At 52.2% G+C, this 14,795-nt stretch overlaps 1 protein-coding gene across 1 annotated transcript in view; it reads right to left on the bottom strand.

The window, feature by feature from the left end:
* The window catches only part of ADAMTS14 (ADAM metallopeptidase with thrombospondin type 1 motif, 14), an 86,100-nt gene that overhangs the window by 47,718 nt on the left and 23,587 nt on the right, over window positions 1-14,795 (bottom strand). The window contains exons 2-3 of the mRNA XM_011991069.1: window positions 12,069-12,225; window positions 5,496-5,686 (exon numbers count right to left, since the gene is read on the bottom strand). Coding sequence (XP_011846459.1) covers window positions 5,496-5,686; window positions 12,069-12,225 — 348 coding nt within the window. The remainder of the gene's footprint in view (window positions 1-5,495; window positions 5,687-12,068; window positions 12,226-14,795) is intronic.

Genomic DNA, 14,795 nt, shown 5'->3' with positions numbered 1-14,795 from the left:
TTTGAGGTACTCATCATAGAGTAACCCTATATACAAGGAACTGGCAAATCAACTCTTTTCTCCTGCCAGTCTGTCTCTTTCAGTTTAACTCACAAGACCTCCAGAACTGAACATAAGAGTGTAGGGAAAAGCTTTTCTGCCATAACAGCTGGGTCACCAGCCACGGACAGCACCAGCTGGCACCAGGCCTGGGGAAGAATTTGAGCTCTGGAGTGGACACAGCGGTGCTCAGATCCCAGCCCCACGGCCTATCAGATGGGAGACTAGCAAGTTACAACCTGTCTCTGTACCCCAGTTTCTATGTAAGGACATTGAGGCTACTCAGACCTCTCGTAGGGTTATGGGGAGACTTATGTAAATGAGGTAGAGTCTACAAAGAGTCTGGCTCCCTCCCAGTGATTGCTCAAAAACAATGCTAATAATTTCTACAATGATATTCTTTTCCTTTTTTTGGTTCTAGAGACAGGGTCTTACTCTGTTGGCAGGGTGGAGTGCAGTGGCATAATCACAGCTCATTGTAGCCTTGACCTCCTGGGCTCCAGCCATCCTCCCACCTCAACCTCCTGAGTAGCTAGGACTACAGTTGTGCACCACCTTGCCTGGCTAATTTTTTTAATTTTTTATAGAAATGGGGACTTGCTATGCCCAGGCTGGTCTTGAACTCCTGCCCCCAAGCAATCCTCCTGTCTTGGACTCCCAAAGTGCTAGGATTATAGGTGTGAGTCACGGCACCCGGCTTGCAATTAGATCTTTTGCAGTGGTCTACGGACACACAGCAGTATAAGCTCAGAGGACAGGGACTGTGTTTTCTCTTCCTTTTGTGTTCCCCACTGTGGAAGCCATTCTTCCTGTCTGCATGCTGTGCTGCTTGCTTTCTGGGCACAGGTCCTGCTGCACCTCACCCCCATACACAGTGGCAAGCTGTGGCCCAGCAGACCCAAACCAACCTTCTAGACACAGCAATTAGTACAGGGATAGCCACATGTCCCACCCTAGTCAGTCTTCCCTAGGAGGGCAAGAAAGAGCCTTCTGGCATTTGGGTCCTAAGTGTGAGCACCTGGGGTGTTCCCATTTCCCATCATGGGGAGAAAGCCCATCTGCTGCTGGGCTCCACTGACAAGCATGGGCCAGCAGAGTAGGAGACCGTGCCCTAAGGAGCCTGAAGCCCTCGTCCTGTGGTCCCTGGGGCTCCTGTCCCGCAGCTCCTACCTGTGGGCACATCAGCAGCTCCCAGCCAATAGACCCCTCTTTGGTTTCAGCTAGTGTGAGCTGGGTCTGTCACCTGCAACCACAAGAACCCTGACTCCCACCCCACCCCACCCAATACCTAGCCCCACGGAGGGCGCACAGAGGTAGCACAGCACCCAACTCCGAACAAATGAATGGATGTCAGCTGAAGCTGGCAGTCAAGCCAACTGGGGCGCAGGGCTCTAGCAAACCTGATCCACCCTCCAGAACCTGCCGACACCTCGGTCCAACCAAGAGTTAAGGAGCCGAGCAACAGAATTCGTGGAGGTCCCTCCGGGTACCTCTGAAAGAGTTTCTCTGAAAGATGAGAGAAAGAATGGAGCAGATCACCCAAGACTGCTCTGTGGTCCCCCCCAGACAACTCACCCCCACCACTGCCCCAAGCACTCTCACTCTCCTAACCCCAGCCAGAATCCTGGAAGTGAGGAGTAGGTGGCAGAACAGAGCTGTGGAAGAGACAGAATCCCACCACACTGCTGTGAGGGCTGTAATCCAGTCCAATCCAGGGCTGTGGCCTGGGAGATGCTGCCGCTCCGCTGGTTCCAGGAATGGGGGCAGAGGTTTTTAAGTAGGGCAAGTCATCAGACTCCTCACACCTGGTCAGGCCCCAAACCACAGAATAAAAACTTGTACTTCAGTGGAAGGCAGGCACTGCCGCAGCGTGCCTTTCCCCCTTATCGGAATCAGATGCAGAGAAAGCGCCCTCACGGCAGAGAGCACCATGGGTCACTAAGAGCAACGCAACGTTCCTGTCTGCACGCAGGTGGTTCCATCTTCTCTGGCAGAGGCTAAACAGCCTTCCCTCCCACCCTACACAACACTAATTTTGTCTCTTTTTGCACACTCATTGTAAAATTCCTAATCTATAATGTTTCTGTCCTTGGGTTCTCTTTTGAATGAGTTATAACATCTGCCTGGTTCCCTCATTAATGAGTAGAGTCAAATCTTTAACATATGTTCCTTTTTATTTCTCTCTCAGAGTCATGAGTTTACCTTTTCCTGAAAATTATCTTTTAACAAAGTGAAGGATTCTGGGGCTGCAGTAGGGCCTGGCTTACAGTCCTGGGGTCTTCAGCCCCAGCTTTGGGCAGTAGGACCCAGGCTCCTACCACTCTTGGGCATCCTGAGGTCTCCCCTGCCCCTTTCCCCTTTCCTGCCCTTCCTCTTGTCCCCCACCTGCTGGCTCCAGGGGCCAAACCTGGCTCTCAGCATGGCCTCCCACTAATGGGGTCGGTCCCCAGCTGTGGCCTCAGGCTGGGCCTGTGATTTGTGGACACTGGGTGGGTGGTCGAGTGTTCCAGGATGGTGGGTGTGTTCAGATTCACAGGCATCCTCTCCCTCCCCTCCCTCTCTCTTTCTCAAACAACTCCATGTGGTAGCCTTTGCTCTTTCTGTCCAAAACCACACACTAAGCTCCTGGGATGGAAGAAGTGTCCACACACACAGGCGACCAGGGACAGACTTTCTAGCCCCTCACCTGCTCCCTGGGCTCCTGTAATTGGAACTGATCTCTGCTCCTGTTCTTTTATTGATGTTGACATTGCAGAGAGAACTCTGCTGCTCTCTGCTGCTACCATCTCAATGGGTGCCAGCCACCTGCTTTTCTCATAGATGCCATTCACCTCTACGTTTACCAATCACCTCTCAGGTCTCAGACCCTGTGCTGTGTGTGCTGTTGGGATTCCTAAAAAGACAAAGCCCCTTCCCTCAAGGAACTCACCTTCCCAAACTCAGGTGAGGAACAACTTATACACGCAAAAACAAACAAACAATGTAACAATAATAATGACAGAAAACATTACTTGAGTACCCACTATGTGTGAGGCATGTGCTAGATACCCTGGATACTAAATATTCACAAACCCAAAAGCAGACACTATTCTGAAAAAGCAGAGGCTCTAAGGGGCTAAACTGTAGCAGACACAAACTGGGGTGCCAGGACAGCTCAGAACAATTTCTCCAGCGGCCATGGCTGTGTCTAACCCCTCTCCAGCCTTGGAGCACTGATGCTCTCCAAAGAGTGGCATGTGACCCAGGTTAGGCCAATCAGAGTCCTGCCCTGGGAGATTTTTGCCTGGCAACCAGAGGGGAAACTCCTTTTGTCTCCAGCCATGGATGGGGATAGGGGTCAGCGTTGTGTTGTCAGTGGCCAGAATGTCTGGTAGAGAAGTTGGTCAGAGAGAATCAGGATGTCACAGAGAGAGAAGCGAGCCTGAAAACTTCCTCTAGTTCCAATTACTCTCACAACCAGCTCCAACCTGTCCCTCCCCTAGTCTGACCCATGAGCCAAGAAATTACCACGTTTGTCTTAATCTAGATTGAGTTGGTTTTTCATCATTTGCATCCTATGATGAGCAACATAGGTTCCCTGCCCAAGGTCACAGAGACATTAAGGGGCTGTCCCCCTAGCGACCACCTCATCAAAGGTGCAGCCAGATTATGGACCCAGGCAACGCCCTACCAATGTTTCCAGGGGGACTGACATGACGTGGGATTGACATTTCTCCCCATCAACTGTTCCATTCCCAGAAATGCATGACCAGTCACTTCACGATGGTCACAGTATTATCACCAACCACCACCCACTGACAGCATATGCTCTACATGGCCATGCTCTGCACTGTGCACTCGTTTTATCCTCCCCAAAACCTCTGGTAGTAAGTACTGTTAATGCTGCTTGCAAAGCGCAGAAGGAGATACTCCAGAGGGTTCTTAACTCACCCCCAAAGTCACAAAGACAGGAAGGGGCCGAGTCAGACTGTGTGCTCTTGGTCGATTCACTAATATTCCTCTTAGTGCAGTAGCGCAATCAATTGCACATCCCTCACAGCCTGTCAGCACTGCCCATGTTAGACTGAGGATAAGGCGACTCTATCTCAGCCCTGGCATACTGCAGTCATCTGTCGGTCTGGATGATCATGCAACTAGCCAACCTCTTTATCCTCTCCAAACAGGCCTAGGGGCAGAGGGCCCTAACATCAAGGCCAGTGAGGGCCCATGCAGGGGCTGAAGCTTTGGCCTTCAAAAGAGGCCTCGCTCAAATTCTTCAGGACCCGCCACATACATATCTTCTTTCTTAGCTCTGGTATTCCAGATGAATGTTTATGATGAGCCATTAACCTGGTCACCTTGCAGAGGCTCAGAGGTGAAGGGCACCTGCCCTGCTGCCTCTTGTTGATGTGGCATTTTCCCTTGTGCACTGCTGCCCACCTTCTCCTCGCCTGGACTGCACAGCGTCCTATGCTGAGCTGGGGTCTATCCCAGTGGGTCACCTGCCTCTGGTACTACACTTCACAGGGGAGGGCTGAGTGTCCGGCCCCCATCCCCAGCATCTGATCCCTGACTGCACTATTTCTACCTTGGGTCTCACTTCACCCAGACAGGTCCCCATCCTTTCCCAGAACCACACAGCCACAGGCACCCTGACAAAGGCCCCATGCTTTCACCCCCCTTTCCCTCTTGCTCTTCCTTGTCTCTGCCCCTTTAGCCCAGGGATGCTCACTCGGGGCTACCTGTGGCCTACGGTGTGTTTTGTTTGGCATCCACAGTGGGTTTCTCTTTTAACATTTAAAAACTGGAAATGTTCACTTAAATATCTGGATTAAAATTTTCCATAATAAAATTTTTAAACACTTTTAAAAAGAACTACATTTCTGACTTTTCTTGAAAAACTAGGTTTTCTGTGACGAGAGTCCTGTATCTCTGCAGGACAACTGCAGGCAGCAGCTGAGGGCACGGGCTCTCTGCTTCACCACGGTCTTAGAATCTGCCCGCATCCCTGATTGTCCTTGCCTGTCTGCGCACACCCAAGGCCCGTGTCAGGGCCTCAGGACCCACTTTACAGATTGACTGCTCCTTGGCCAGTCTCCCCAGCCTGGGGTTGGGCATTTCTTCCAGATGATGAGTCCCAGGGAAGTCCCTTCAACTCCAACACAAGCAAGGCTCCGGGCCACGCCTGAGCCAGACTCTGAACGTGTCCAAGCCCAGAACCCACTGTCCACAGGCTCCAGCACAGGAGGCCAGGTGGGTCACCTCAGCCCAGATATGTACAGCTGGGATCAGGCCAATTCAGGCTCATTATACCGTCGAACCTGGCTGCCAAGGGCGTGCCTGCTGGGCTAAGGAGTAAGCAATGACTCCCCCAAGTTCACCTGAAAAATACCAGGCCCCAGAAACTTCCATTTGGATCAGCACCGGGGCCCACCCCACCCCACTCCCCTCAAGTCCCAGGACACGTGGACACTCACGATATTCATGAGGGTGAGGACGTAGTTCTGCACATGCTCCTTGCCATGGAAGCGAACCACCGAGTCATCCACCACCAGCAGCACCTCGATGCTGTAGCTGCCTGGCTTGGCATGCCGCCGCTTCCGCTCTGTGTCGCCCAGCTGGTCCCCTACCAGGCCCAGCAGGTTGGGAAGGTCTCCCAGGCCAAAGGCTGGAACCAAGACAGGAAGAGAGTGAGGTCCAACCCACAGGAGAGGCTGTCACTGTGACATCACCCCCCCCTACCTCTGGCTCCATCACGGGCACCCCTTTCCCTGCCTCTGTAAGTAAAGTAGTATGAGGCATTGTTCTATACCAGGTCAACTCATGGGCAAGAACCATTTTCCTGCTACGAGGGCATGGCTAAGTCTTTGAAGCAGTGAGTAGCAGAGTGGGGAGAACTGACCCAGAGCAGAATGCCTGGGTTCCAGGAGCCACTCATCCTATCTCTCTGGGCATCCCAGGCCCCATCCCTCGCTTCTCTGCCTCCATCGCCTCTCCTATAACATGAGGATGAACCACCCTTTATCTCTAACCCACAACGTTGCGGTAAAAATCAAAGTTGGCAATATCTTCATAAAGGAAAAAAGCCATGGGGCTACTGTGGCCTCACAGGGCATCTGAGGAACTCTCGGATACTCCTATGAGCCCTGAGCCTCTCCAATCCCACCCAGGAACTGTCAGGGACCCCAAATTTCACCATCGCTGCTTTGCCCTTTTGGCTAAAAGCAAAATAGCATTTATTAACTTGTATTATATAATCCAAGAGTTACTAAACTTTTTCTGTAAAGGGCCAGATAAATATTTTAGGCTCTGTGGGTCATTCATTCTCGGTCACAACCATTCGATTCTGACACTGAAGCACAAAATCAGCCGCAGATGAGACTGTGAGTGTGTCTGTGTTCCAATCCAACCTCCTCTACAAGACAGCTGCCAGGCTGTATCTGGCCCTGGGCCTTACCTTTACTGACCTCTAATCTAATCTAACGCAAACCAATCTAATCTAATCTTTACAACAACTCTATCAGATTGTTGTCCCCATTACACTGGTGAACACATTGAAGTTCAAGGATGTTAAGTAGCTTCTCGTGTGGGTCTGTCTGAATCAAAAGCCCATGCTTTGAAACATTACCATCGATGCCGCCATGTAGAAGGGTAACAGCTTGAGCACTGTCAGTCATCTATGCTATAGCCTGAATGAAGATAAACTCTGCCGGGGTGGTGGAGTGAGGGTACGTGGAGATGTTGCAGGGAAAGCTAAGAAGGCAGGACAGGAGGCTGGGGTCTCTCAAGAAGGCTCCAGAGCCTTAACTCTTAATGACTTCCCCCCATCTCACTCTGAAGTTTTGATACTCGTACCATTAATTTCTAAGAACCTTCATTTATCCACAGGTATTTGAGAGCTCCCCAGATAGGAGGCTGGGACTGAGGATGTAAAGAGGCCACCACGCTATCCCCAGCATGTATCAGGGCTGTGGCAGCAGGAGGGGCCCCGCACTATTCAATGGATGGACAGGGAGTAGGTGATAAAGGCCCAGCCTCTGCCCTTGAGCCCACTGCCTAGCAGAGGGGACAAATAAGAAATTGGATTGTAACAATACAAGAATATCAAAGGCTACCACAGGACTGATCAGAGAAGGCCCGCCCCTGGAGATCCAGACCTGTTGAGGGAGGCTTCCTGAGGAGGGGACACTGAAGCTGGGGCTGAACAGAGAGCAGGAGAAAATCCACTTCAGCACAGAGGGCAGAGGGCCCTGTCCCTGCCCAGTCCATTGTGATTATTTATGTTACACACGGGAGCGAGTGTGTGCAGACCCCGTCCACACATGGGTGACGCACATGGATGCATCCACAGGAACCTCTGCAGAGACCCGAGCCACGTCTACGCTGCTACCCACACGGGTTCTCAGGTAACAGGGATCTGAGGACGGGTAACAGGGAACACACAGGGCTCGGTGCTACCGTTTGTTTTTATCTCCTCTTTGCTGAGTGGTGCTATAGCGCAAAGGAACAAAGCCCTAGACTTAAGAGCTGGAAAAATGTGTGGCTACTGGCCTGGCAGGGAAAGCCCTCTGGGTGGACGCACAGCCTGGTGAGCAGGGCTCGGGTGGGTTTCGTCCTCACTTACCCTTGAGGCTGGCGCCGCTCTGAGCTCACACTGCAGGCAGTTTCTGGTGGCCCTGGTGTCTGAACCAATGGCAAGCGCAGCAGCCCATAACCAAACTCCTGGGAGAGAGGAGGGCCGCCCCCGGCAGGGGAGGGGAAGGCACAAGGCTCTGTCCATGGAGCAGGGAGAATAAATAACCGTCACCCTCAACACATGGGCTGTGCCCAGAAGTGTAAGCCCTGCGAGTGGAATGCCGCACTTGACCTCTCAGAGCCCTCCCTGCCAGGCATGTCACAGGAAGGCTGGAGAGGTTACCCCACTCACCCTAAGTCACACAGCAGCTTCATGACAACAGCCCAGAAAGTAAACTCAGGCCTCCCCCAGCCATGACCACACTCTATCAGGGCACAGCCATAATTCTCTCTCTGCAGACTTTCTGGGGAATTAGGGAGGAGCAGCCAGCATTAGCCTTGGATGCTGTGGGGGGCTCCAGCCGCATCCTCTTCTGTGGGTCCCTCATCCTTCAGGATGACAGGAGCAGACAACTCTCAGGGCAGAGTAGGGCCCGCCAGCCACTGGGAAGCTGCCATAAGCCACCCAAGAAGCCCCAGGCCAATGGAAAATGGTGCAGCTGCTTTGAAAATACAGTTGACAGTTAAACCTAGAGGTGCCATGTGACCCAGTAATTCCACTGCTAAGTATGTACTCAAGAGAATTGAAAACGTATGTTCACATAAAAACTTGACACGAATGTTCACAGCAGCATTTCATAGTAGCCAAAAGATAGAAACAACTCCAGTGTCCACCAGATGAATGATAAATGTGGTATGTCCATACGCTGGACGGGAGTTCCGTTATAAAGAGGAGAGAAGCATCAAGACAGGCGACCCCATGGATGAGCCTTGAAAACACGCTGAGTGAAAGAAGCCAGGCACCAAAGGCACATACTGTATGATTTCATTCCATGAAACATCCTGAATGGGCAAATCCTATTTAGAAAGATAGATATCTTATTTAGAAAGATAGAAAGTAGATTAGTGGTTGCCAGGGGGCATTGGACGGTGGGGAAACAGGAGCAACTACAACTAATGGATGGGAATGTTCTGGAATTAGATGGAAGTGATGGCTGCACAGCATTGTGAATATAATTTTAAAAACCCAGCGAATCGTATGCCTCAAAATGGTTAAAATGGTGAATTTTATCTCAATTGTTTGTAAAGCAGTCGCCCTGAGCCCCAGCCCGGTTGGCGTCCCTGGCATGGGCAGCCCAAGGAGAGCTGGAGCTCCGGCTGCAGGAGCACATACCCCGTTCGTATCCTCAGGAGGGAATCGGGGGTGGGAACGGGTTCCGGAGAGTAGGACCATGGGTTAAATAGGAGAAGGCAGCGTTTGCAGCAGGAGAGCATTCAGGGCACAGCCCCAGGGGCCAAGGCAGGGCCGTGGGGTGAGGGCCAGCTCAAGCCTGGGGGCCCAGCACTGGGAATTCCTTCCCCTGGACTCTGAACAGTTCAGTTTCTCCCCAGAGCCTTGGGAAAGGATCATGTAACTCTTCTTTGGAGTTCATGATGGATGTGTGTGTATATGAGAGAGTGTGTGTGTGTTGGAGAGTGTGTGAGTGTGTGAAGGGGTGTGTATGTGGGGGGGTGTCAATGTGTGTGAGCATGGGTAGATGTGGGGTTGTGAGAGTGTGTGAGTGTGTAGAAGGGTCTATATATGTGTATGCAGGTGTGCGAATGTGGGTGGGTATAAGTATGTGTTTTTCAGTGTGTGAGTGTGGGTGTATGGGGGTGTGTGTGTGTTTGTGTCAGTGTGTGAGCATGAGTGTATGGGTGGGGTGTGTCTGTGTGTGAGTGTGGGTGTACAGGTGTGTGAGTGTGTTTGTGTCAGTGTGTGAGCATGAGTGTATGGGTGGGGTGTGTCTGTGTGTGAGTGTGGGTGTACAGGTATGTGAGTGTGTGTTTGTGTCAGTGTGTGAGCATGAGTGTATGGGTGGGGTGTGTCTGTGTGTGAGTGTGGGTGTATGGGGGTGTGTGTGTGTTTGTGTCAGTGTGTGAGCATGAGTGTATGGGTGGGGTGTGTCTGTGTGTGAGTGTGGGTGTACAGGTATGTGAGTGTGTGTTTGTGTCAGTGTGTGAGCATGAGTGTATGGGTGGGGTGTGTCTGTGTGTGAGTGTGGGTGTACAGGTGTGTGTGTGTTTGTGTCAGTAAGTGAGCATGAGTGTATGGGTGGGGTGTGTCTGTGTGTGAGTGTGGGTGTATGGGGGTGTGTGTGTGTGTTTGTGTCAGTAAGTGAGCATGAGTGTATGGGTGGGGTGTGTCTGTGTGTGGGTGTGGGTGTACAGGTGTGTGAGTGTGTCTGTGTCAGTGTGTGAGCATGAGTGTATGGGTGGGGTGTGTCCCCCCACACGCCCTTTTCAGGAAGCAGCAGCTGTGGCCTTACTGAGTGCGAAGAGGAATTGTCCCCTCCACCCCAGGTTCACTGGTGCACCTCAGACTCCCTTACAATGGAGCAGGGGGCTGGAATCCCCTCCACAGACTCAGCCCAGTAAGCAAACCCGTGTAGTGGAGCCTCTGATGCCTCCCTGCTCTCCTTCCTCCAGGGACAGGCCTGCTGCTGTGAGTGACATAGAGATGGAGACTTGGCATCTGTCCTCCAGGACCCCCAGCCTGGGTAGGAGAAGAGAACAGACCCAGGAGACTCTCAGGTCTGAGGAACCATGGGGAGGGACACCTGTGGATGATGGGGACAGGTGGAGATGCAGAGGTCCCCAGCCTGAGGGAGATTCCCGAAAAGCCTTTGGCCGGCTGCTAGGCAGGCTTTGAGCACCTGGCCAGGCCTCCAAGGCACCTCTCTGTGTGCGGAAAACCAGACCCAAAGAGCCAAACTGAAGACTCTGGCTTTAATCAAGTATGTGAAATGGAGACAGGCACGCCTAGAAATGCTTCTCCCCACACTAGGCTCAGCCCCACGACTGGCCTTCAAATAGAAGTACAAGTCGCAGCTTTCCAAGAAAGTCTTCTCCTGCCCCTGGTCTTTCTAAGGCAGGCCCACAGACTGGAGTTCCAGCCCTGGAGCCTGGTGTGGGGCAAGAGTCGCAGCTACATTTCTTTGGGTCTGAACTCCAGCTCCATGTGCTCAGTGGTCTCAGCGTCCCAGCTGCCCACCATGGTGGCTGGTGATGCAGCTGGTTCCAGGCTCACAGCTCTGGAGCTGGACTTCCCCAACATCTCTTCCTAAAAGAGGGGACCTTATGGTCTTTGGATTCAGAATTGGCCTAAAAAAATGGAGCCCAGCGGAGACTCATTCCTCTTCCCAACCCTGGTGGAGGGAAGGGTGCCCTGAAATCCACACCAGCGCTCAGAGGCCCCACCAGCCCTGCCCTCCCCACCTTAGGCCTACAGAATCCTCTGGCTCTGGTGCCACGGCTCTCTTGTGAGTGACACTTGGAGAGCAGCTGGAGCTTCAATGGATACACCATCTGTGGGGACAACTGGCTTCCAGGCATTCCTCACGCCAAGCCCAGTCCCACAGGGAGCTGGCACAACGGTGTGTGTGGTCCAGTCATAACCAGATTTCACCTATGGCCTCCTCATCTCTTCTTGGCCAAAGGAGCTTTGTGACACTGTGAAGCTGACCACGGGCCCAGGACCAGCACCTGTCACATCCAGTTTATTTGCCCAACCATAAGTCTTGAGTGCCTCTGGTGTGTAGGCTCCTGCACTGGTCACCTGGGCGCAGGGACGCCCCTTCCCTCAGGGGGTTCCCACCCTAACACGTCAGCAGTTACCCTTAATAATACTGTAAGGAGAGCTGCCATTTATCCAGCACCTACTACATGCCAAGCCCTATACTGGGATTTTCATAGACACCATCACCATTACATATAACATTTACAGGTAGACATGGATCATCTCTGCTTTACTGATGAGGAAAATGAGGGCTCAGAGATCTTAGGTAACTTGCCTTGGATCACGCAGTAGACAGACTTGAAGATAGGATTGTAAAATGGTCTACAGGACACACAGCTGACCATGACGCCCTGACACCAGGCAGCCTCCCTGCAGGTGCCCTAATAACTCCTTTCCTGTGGTTCCCACACGGTTGAGTTGACTTTAGGGGGAAAAACTCAGTGCAGGCATTCTACCTTCTGCCTTGGCTCAGAAATAGCCTTGAGAAGAAATAGTGAGCTCCTCAGAGACCTCTGGAGTCCCAGGGACCACAGTTCAGGACACAAGTGGCTCCTCTGGCCCCTAGCTCCAGCCAATTACAGCAGCTCCTAGAACGCAATGGGGTTTCTCTGCCAGTACAGCAGATCTATGTGGCCCAGTCCCATTTTACAGGTAAGAAGACTGAGGCCAGGCATGGACAGCTTAAGGACAGAAGTTACCGGGAAACACTCCAGAGGTAGGGAGAGAAGCAGCGCACAGGCCCCTACCTACAGCCTACCTTCATTGTGCAGGTCCCCGTGAGGTTCTGCCCACTCCTGCTGGACGGCCTCCCGGCGGTACACCACATGTGTCCTCCCGCTGGCCTCCTTCTCCTGCTGGCCCCGCTCCAGAGGCTCAATGAAGAAGTCGGTGCTATCTGTGCGGATGAGACCCGCCTGAACCAGGGACGGCAAGCACGGGGGAAGAGAGAGAGAAGAGCATGAACACAGTACAGCTGACAGGCGAGCATCTGTGAGTACACATATGTGACCCTACATGCGTGCAGGCTCTTCCTCCAGGGCCTTGAGGAGCCCTGGGATTCCATGACATTCTATGAGGCCCTGGCAGGGGAATGGGAGGAGGTGATAGGAAAGCTGAGCAAAGGGGCCCACCCTCCTTTCAGCAAAGCAGATCCACTTTTACTGTGTTGTCTATCCATGGGGCTCTGCATAAAATCTCATTACATCAGAGCTTCTATTGCTTACAAAAAGCAGAGGCACAAAAGCCACTGCCATAAGGCACATGCACACACACCAAGGCACTGCACTCCAGCCCGAAGCACATCACAAGGGTTTAGCTTTACCTAGAGGCAGACAGGAAAATCCTAGGGGCAAAGGCTCATTATCCCTAAGGTGTGCTGGTCCCCCACTTCAATACGAAGCGCTGTTATTTCAGGTTGAAAGCACATGGGTGTGCACATGGCGGGATGGGGCTTTGGGGGCAGGGAGGAGGGCAGCTAATGCTCATTCACGATAAATGAGCCAGGAGTGCGTGTTTTTCATCTAATGTTTCCCTACATCAAATATTCCCTTAAAAAATCAGGTGTTGGCCTTGGAAATAAAAACAAAAAAATATGATGGCAAAGCCCAGCAAATGTGTTATTATCCCCTAGTGAAGGCAGTCATCACAAGGGCCAATGAAACATACAACTAGATGTGGGTTAACGTATGTGTGTCTGCATATGCACATGTGTATATATACACACACACACACACACACACACACCACGTCATCCTACAAAGTACTAAGAGTACCTACTGCAGTGGATGGAAAATAATAGGCATGATTTACAAATAAATATTTGTTGAATTCCTTCACTTGTTCAACAGGTATCTATTGAGTGCTTACTACATAACAAGGACTGGGAGCGCAGCTGTGAACACAGAGCAGTGAATGAAGGAAGCGTTTCTATAAATTCACTGGACCTTCTCCATTTGACCTTCTCCAGTGACAACACAACCCAATTCCACCCACTTCCCACTTCCCACCTCCTCCTGTTCTGAGGCTGCATCTCAGGAGCCCCCTCCAAGTCCGACTGAACACCTACCACTAAGCCCCCAACAGCAGCCAACGTTTTCTGTGCCCCTTCTAGCTGTTTCTGTGGATCAGACAGAAAGCGTCATTTTGGAGCCAAATCAAGACAGTTGCCTTCTGTGCTTCATCAACAGGCCCAATCAAGACGCCAAGAAATGTTCCAGGGAAAAATGGCATTATTGGAACAAATTTGAGGCTTCCATGTAACCATTTTATCACGTAACACTCAATTGTCTGCAAAAGTTCTGATGTGCTTGTTAAAATGTCAGTGTCAAACCTTATACTGAGCACACATGTATCCATGCAGAGCAGTTTGACTTTGTACCTACTGTGTGCCTGCTATGGGCAGGGAGAAGCGGAAAAATAAGGCCCAAGAACTGAGGGCAGCCAATGTCCTGCCCGGTGCTATGACAAAGTGTGGACACGTGTCCCAAAGGAGGTGCCATCTGTGGGTCCTGAAGGATGACTATCCATCAGGTTCCTGGTTGCAAGGATTAGAAATTCAACTCAAACCCCCTGACCTGAAGGGGAAGGTACTAGCCCCAGGACACACTGAGGCAGGGGCTAAGACTGGAAGTGAGAGACCCAACACTCTTACCATCCCTCCCCTCAGTTCCCCCTACACCAGCTTCATCCTCCCTCCTCCAAGACAAGCTATACATCCCCTGTCCTTGCAGACATATCTCCATTCTGCCGTCAGAGACAAGGAGATTCTCCCTTCACAGTCCCATCCAGGCTGAGTCACATGGTCACCCAGGGACTGTCAGCCCAGGTTTCCACAGCAGACAGAAGGGAGAAATTGTTAGTGTGCAAAAGAAACCGACGCGAGAAGGAAAGAGCATACGAGGTAGAGGGGAAGGCCCCTGGGTGAGGGTGGAAATGCAGGAAGGACAGTGTGGGGAGGGGACCAGGGCATTCAGGCTCAGGGACAGAGGTTGAGCCCAAACCTGGACAAAAAGTAGTGGCCAAATCCAAGGGAGTCTGCCACTGTGCACCTGCAGCACCCCGACGGGAGGCCTGTCTTCCAGCTGGTAGCTCCAGGCCCGGGACACGCCTCCAAGGCCTACCACAGCTTTGTTGCCATGAGGGCCTGTGATGAACTCTCAGCCAAGCCCTGCATGATTTATCCCATCCCCCTTTCCACAGTGCCGTGTCTGATACCCAGAGGGACCCCTGGGTCCCTTGTACCCCTGGAACAAGCAAGCAAGGGACAGCATGAGTCAGAGGCCACTGCTCCATCCAGGTCACGGGCACACAAACCTGGCTGGCCCAGGGCAGTGGCCTGCGCCGTCTCAGTCCATCACACCTCTCAAGCTGCCTAGCAGAGGCAAACTCTCCAGAGCAAGAAGTGGAAGGCTCTACTCAGCGCCTCCCACACACCAGGCACCTGGTCAAGGCCCTCCCCAGTTCTGGGGCTTGGTTAAATGGCTCC

This window comes from Mandrillus leucophaeus, unplaced genomic scaffold, assembly GCF_000951045.1.
Source record: "Mandrillus leucophaeus isolate KB7577 unplaced genomic scaffold, Mleu.le_1.0 Scaffold39, whole genome shotgun sequence".
NCBI classification, from domain to species: domain Eukaryota; kingdom Metazoa; phylum Chordata; class Mammalia; order Primates; family Cercopithecidae; genus Mandrillus; species Mandrillus leucophaeus.
The sequence above is the reverse complement of the archived record's forward strand: the minus strand, read 5'-3'. Positions and strand labels throughout refer to the sequence as shown.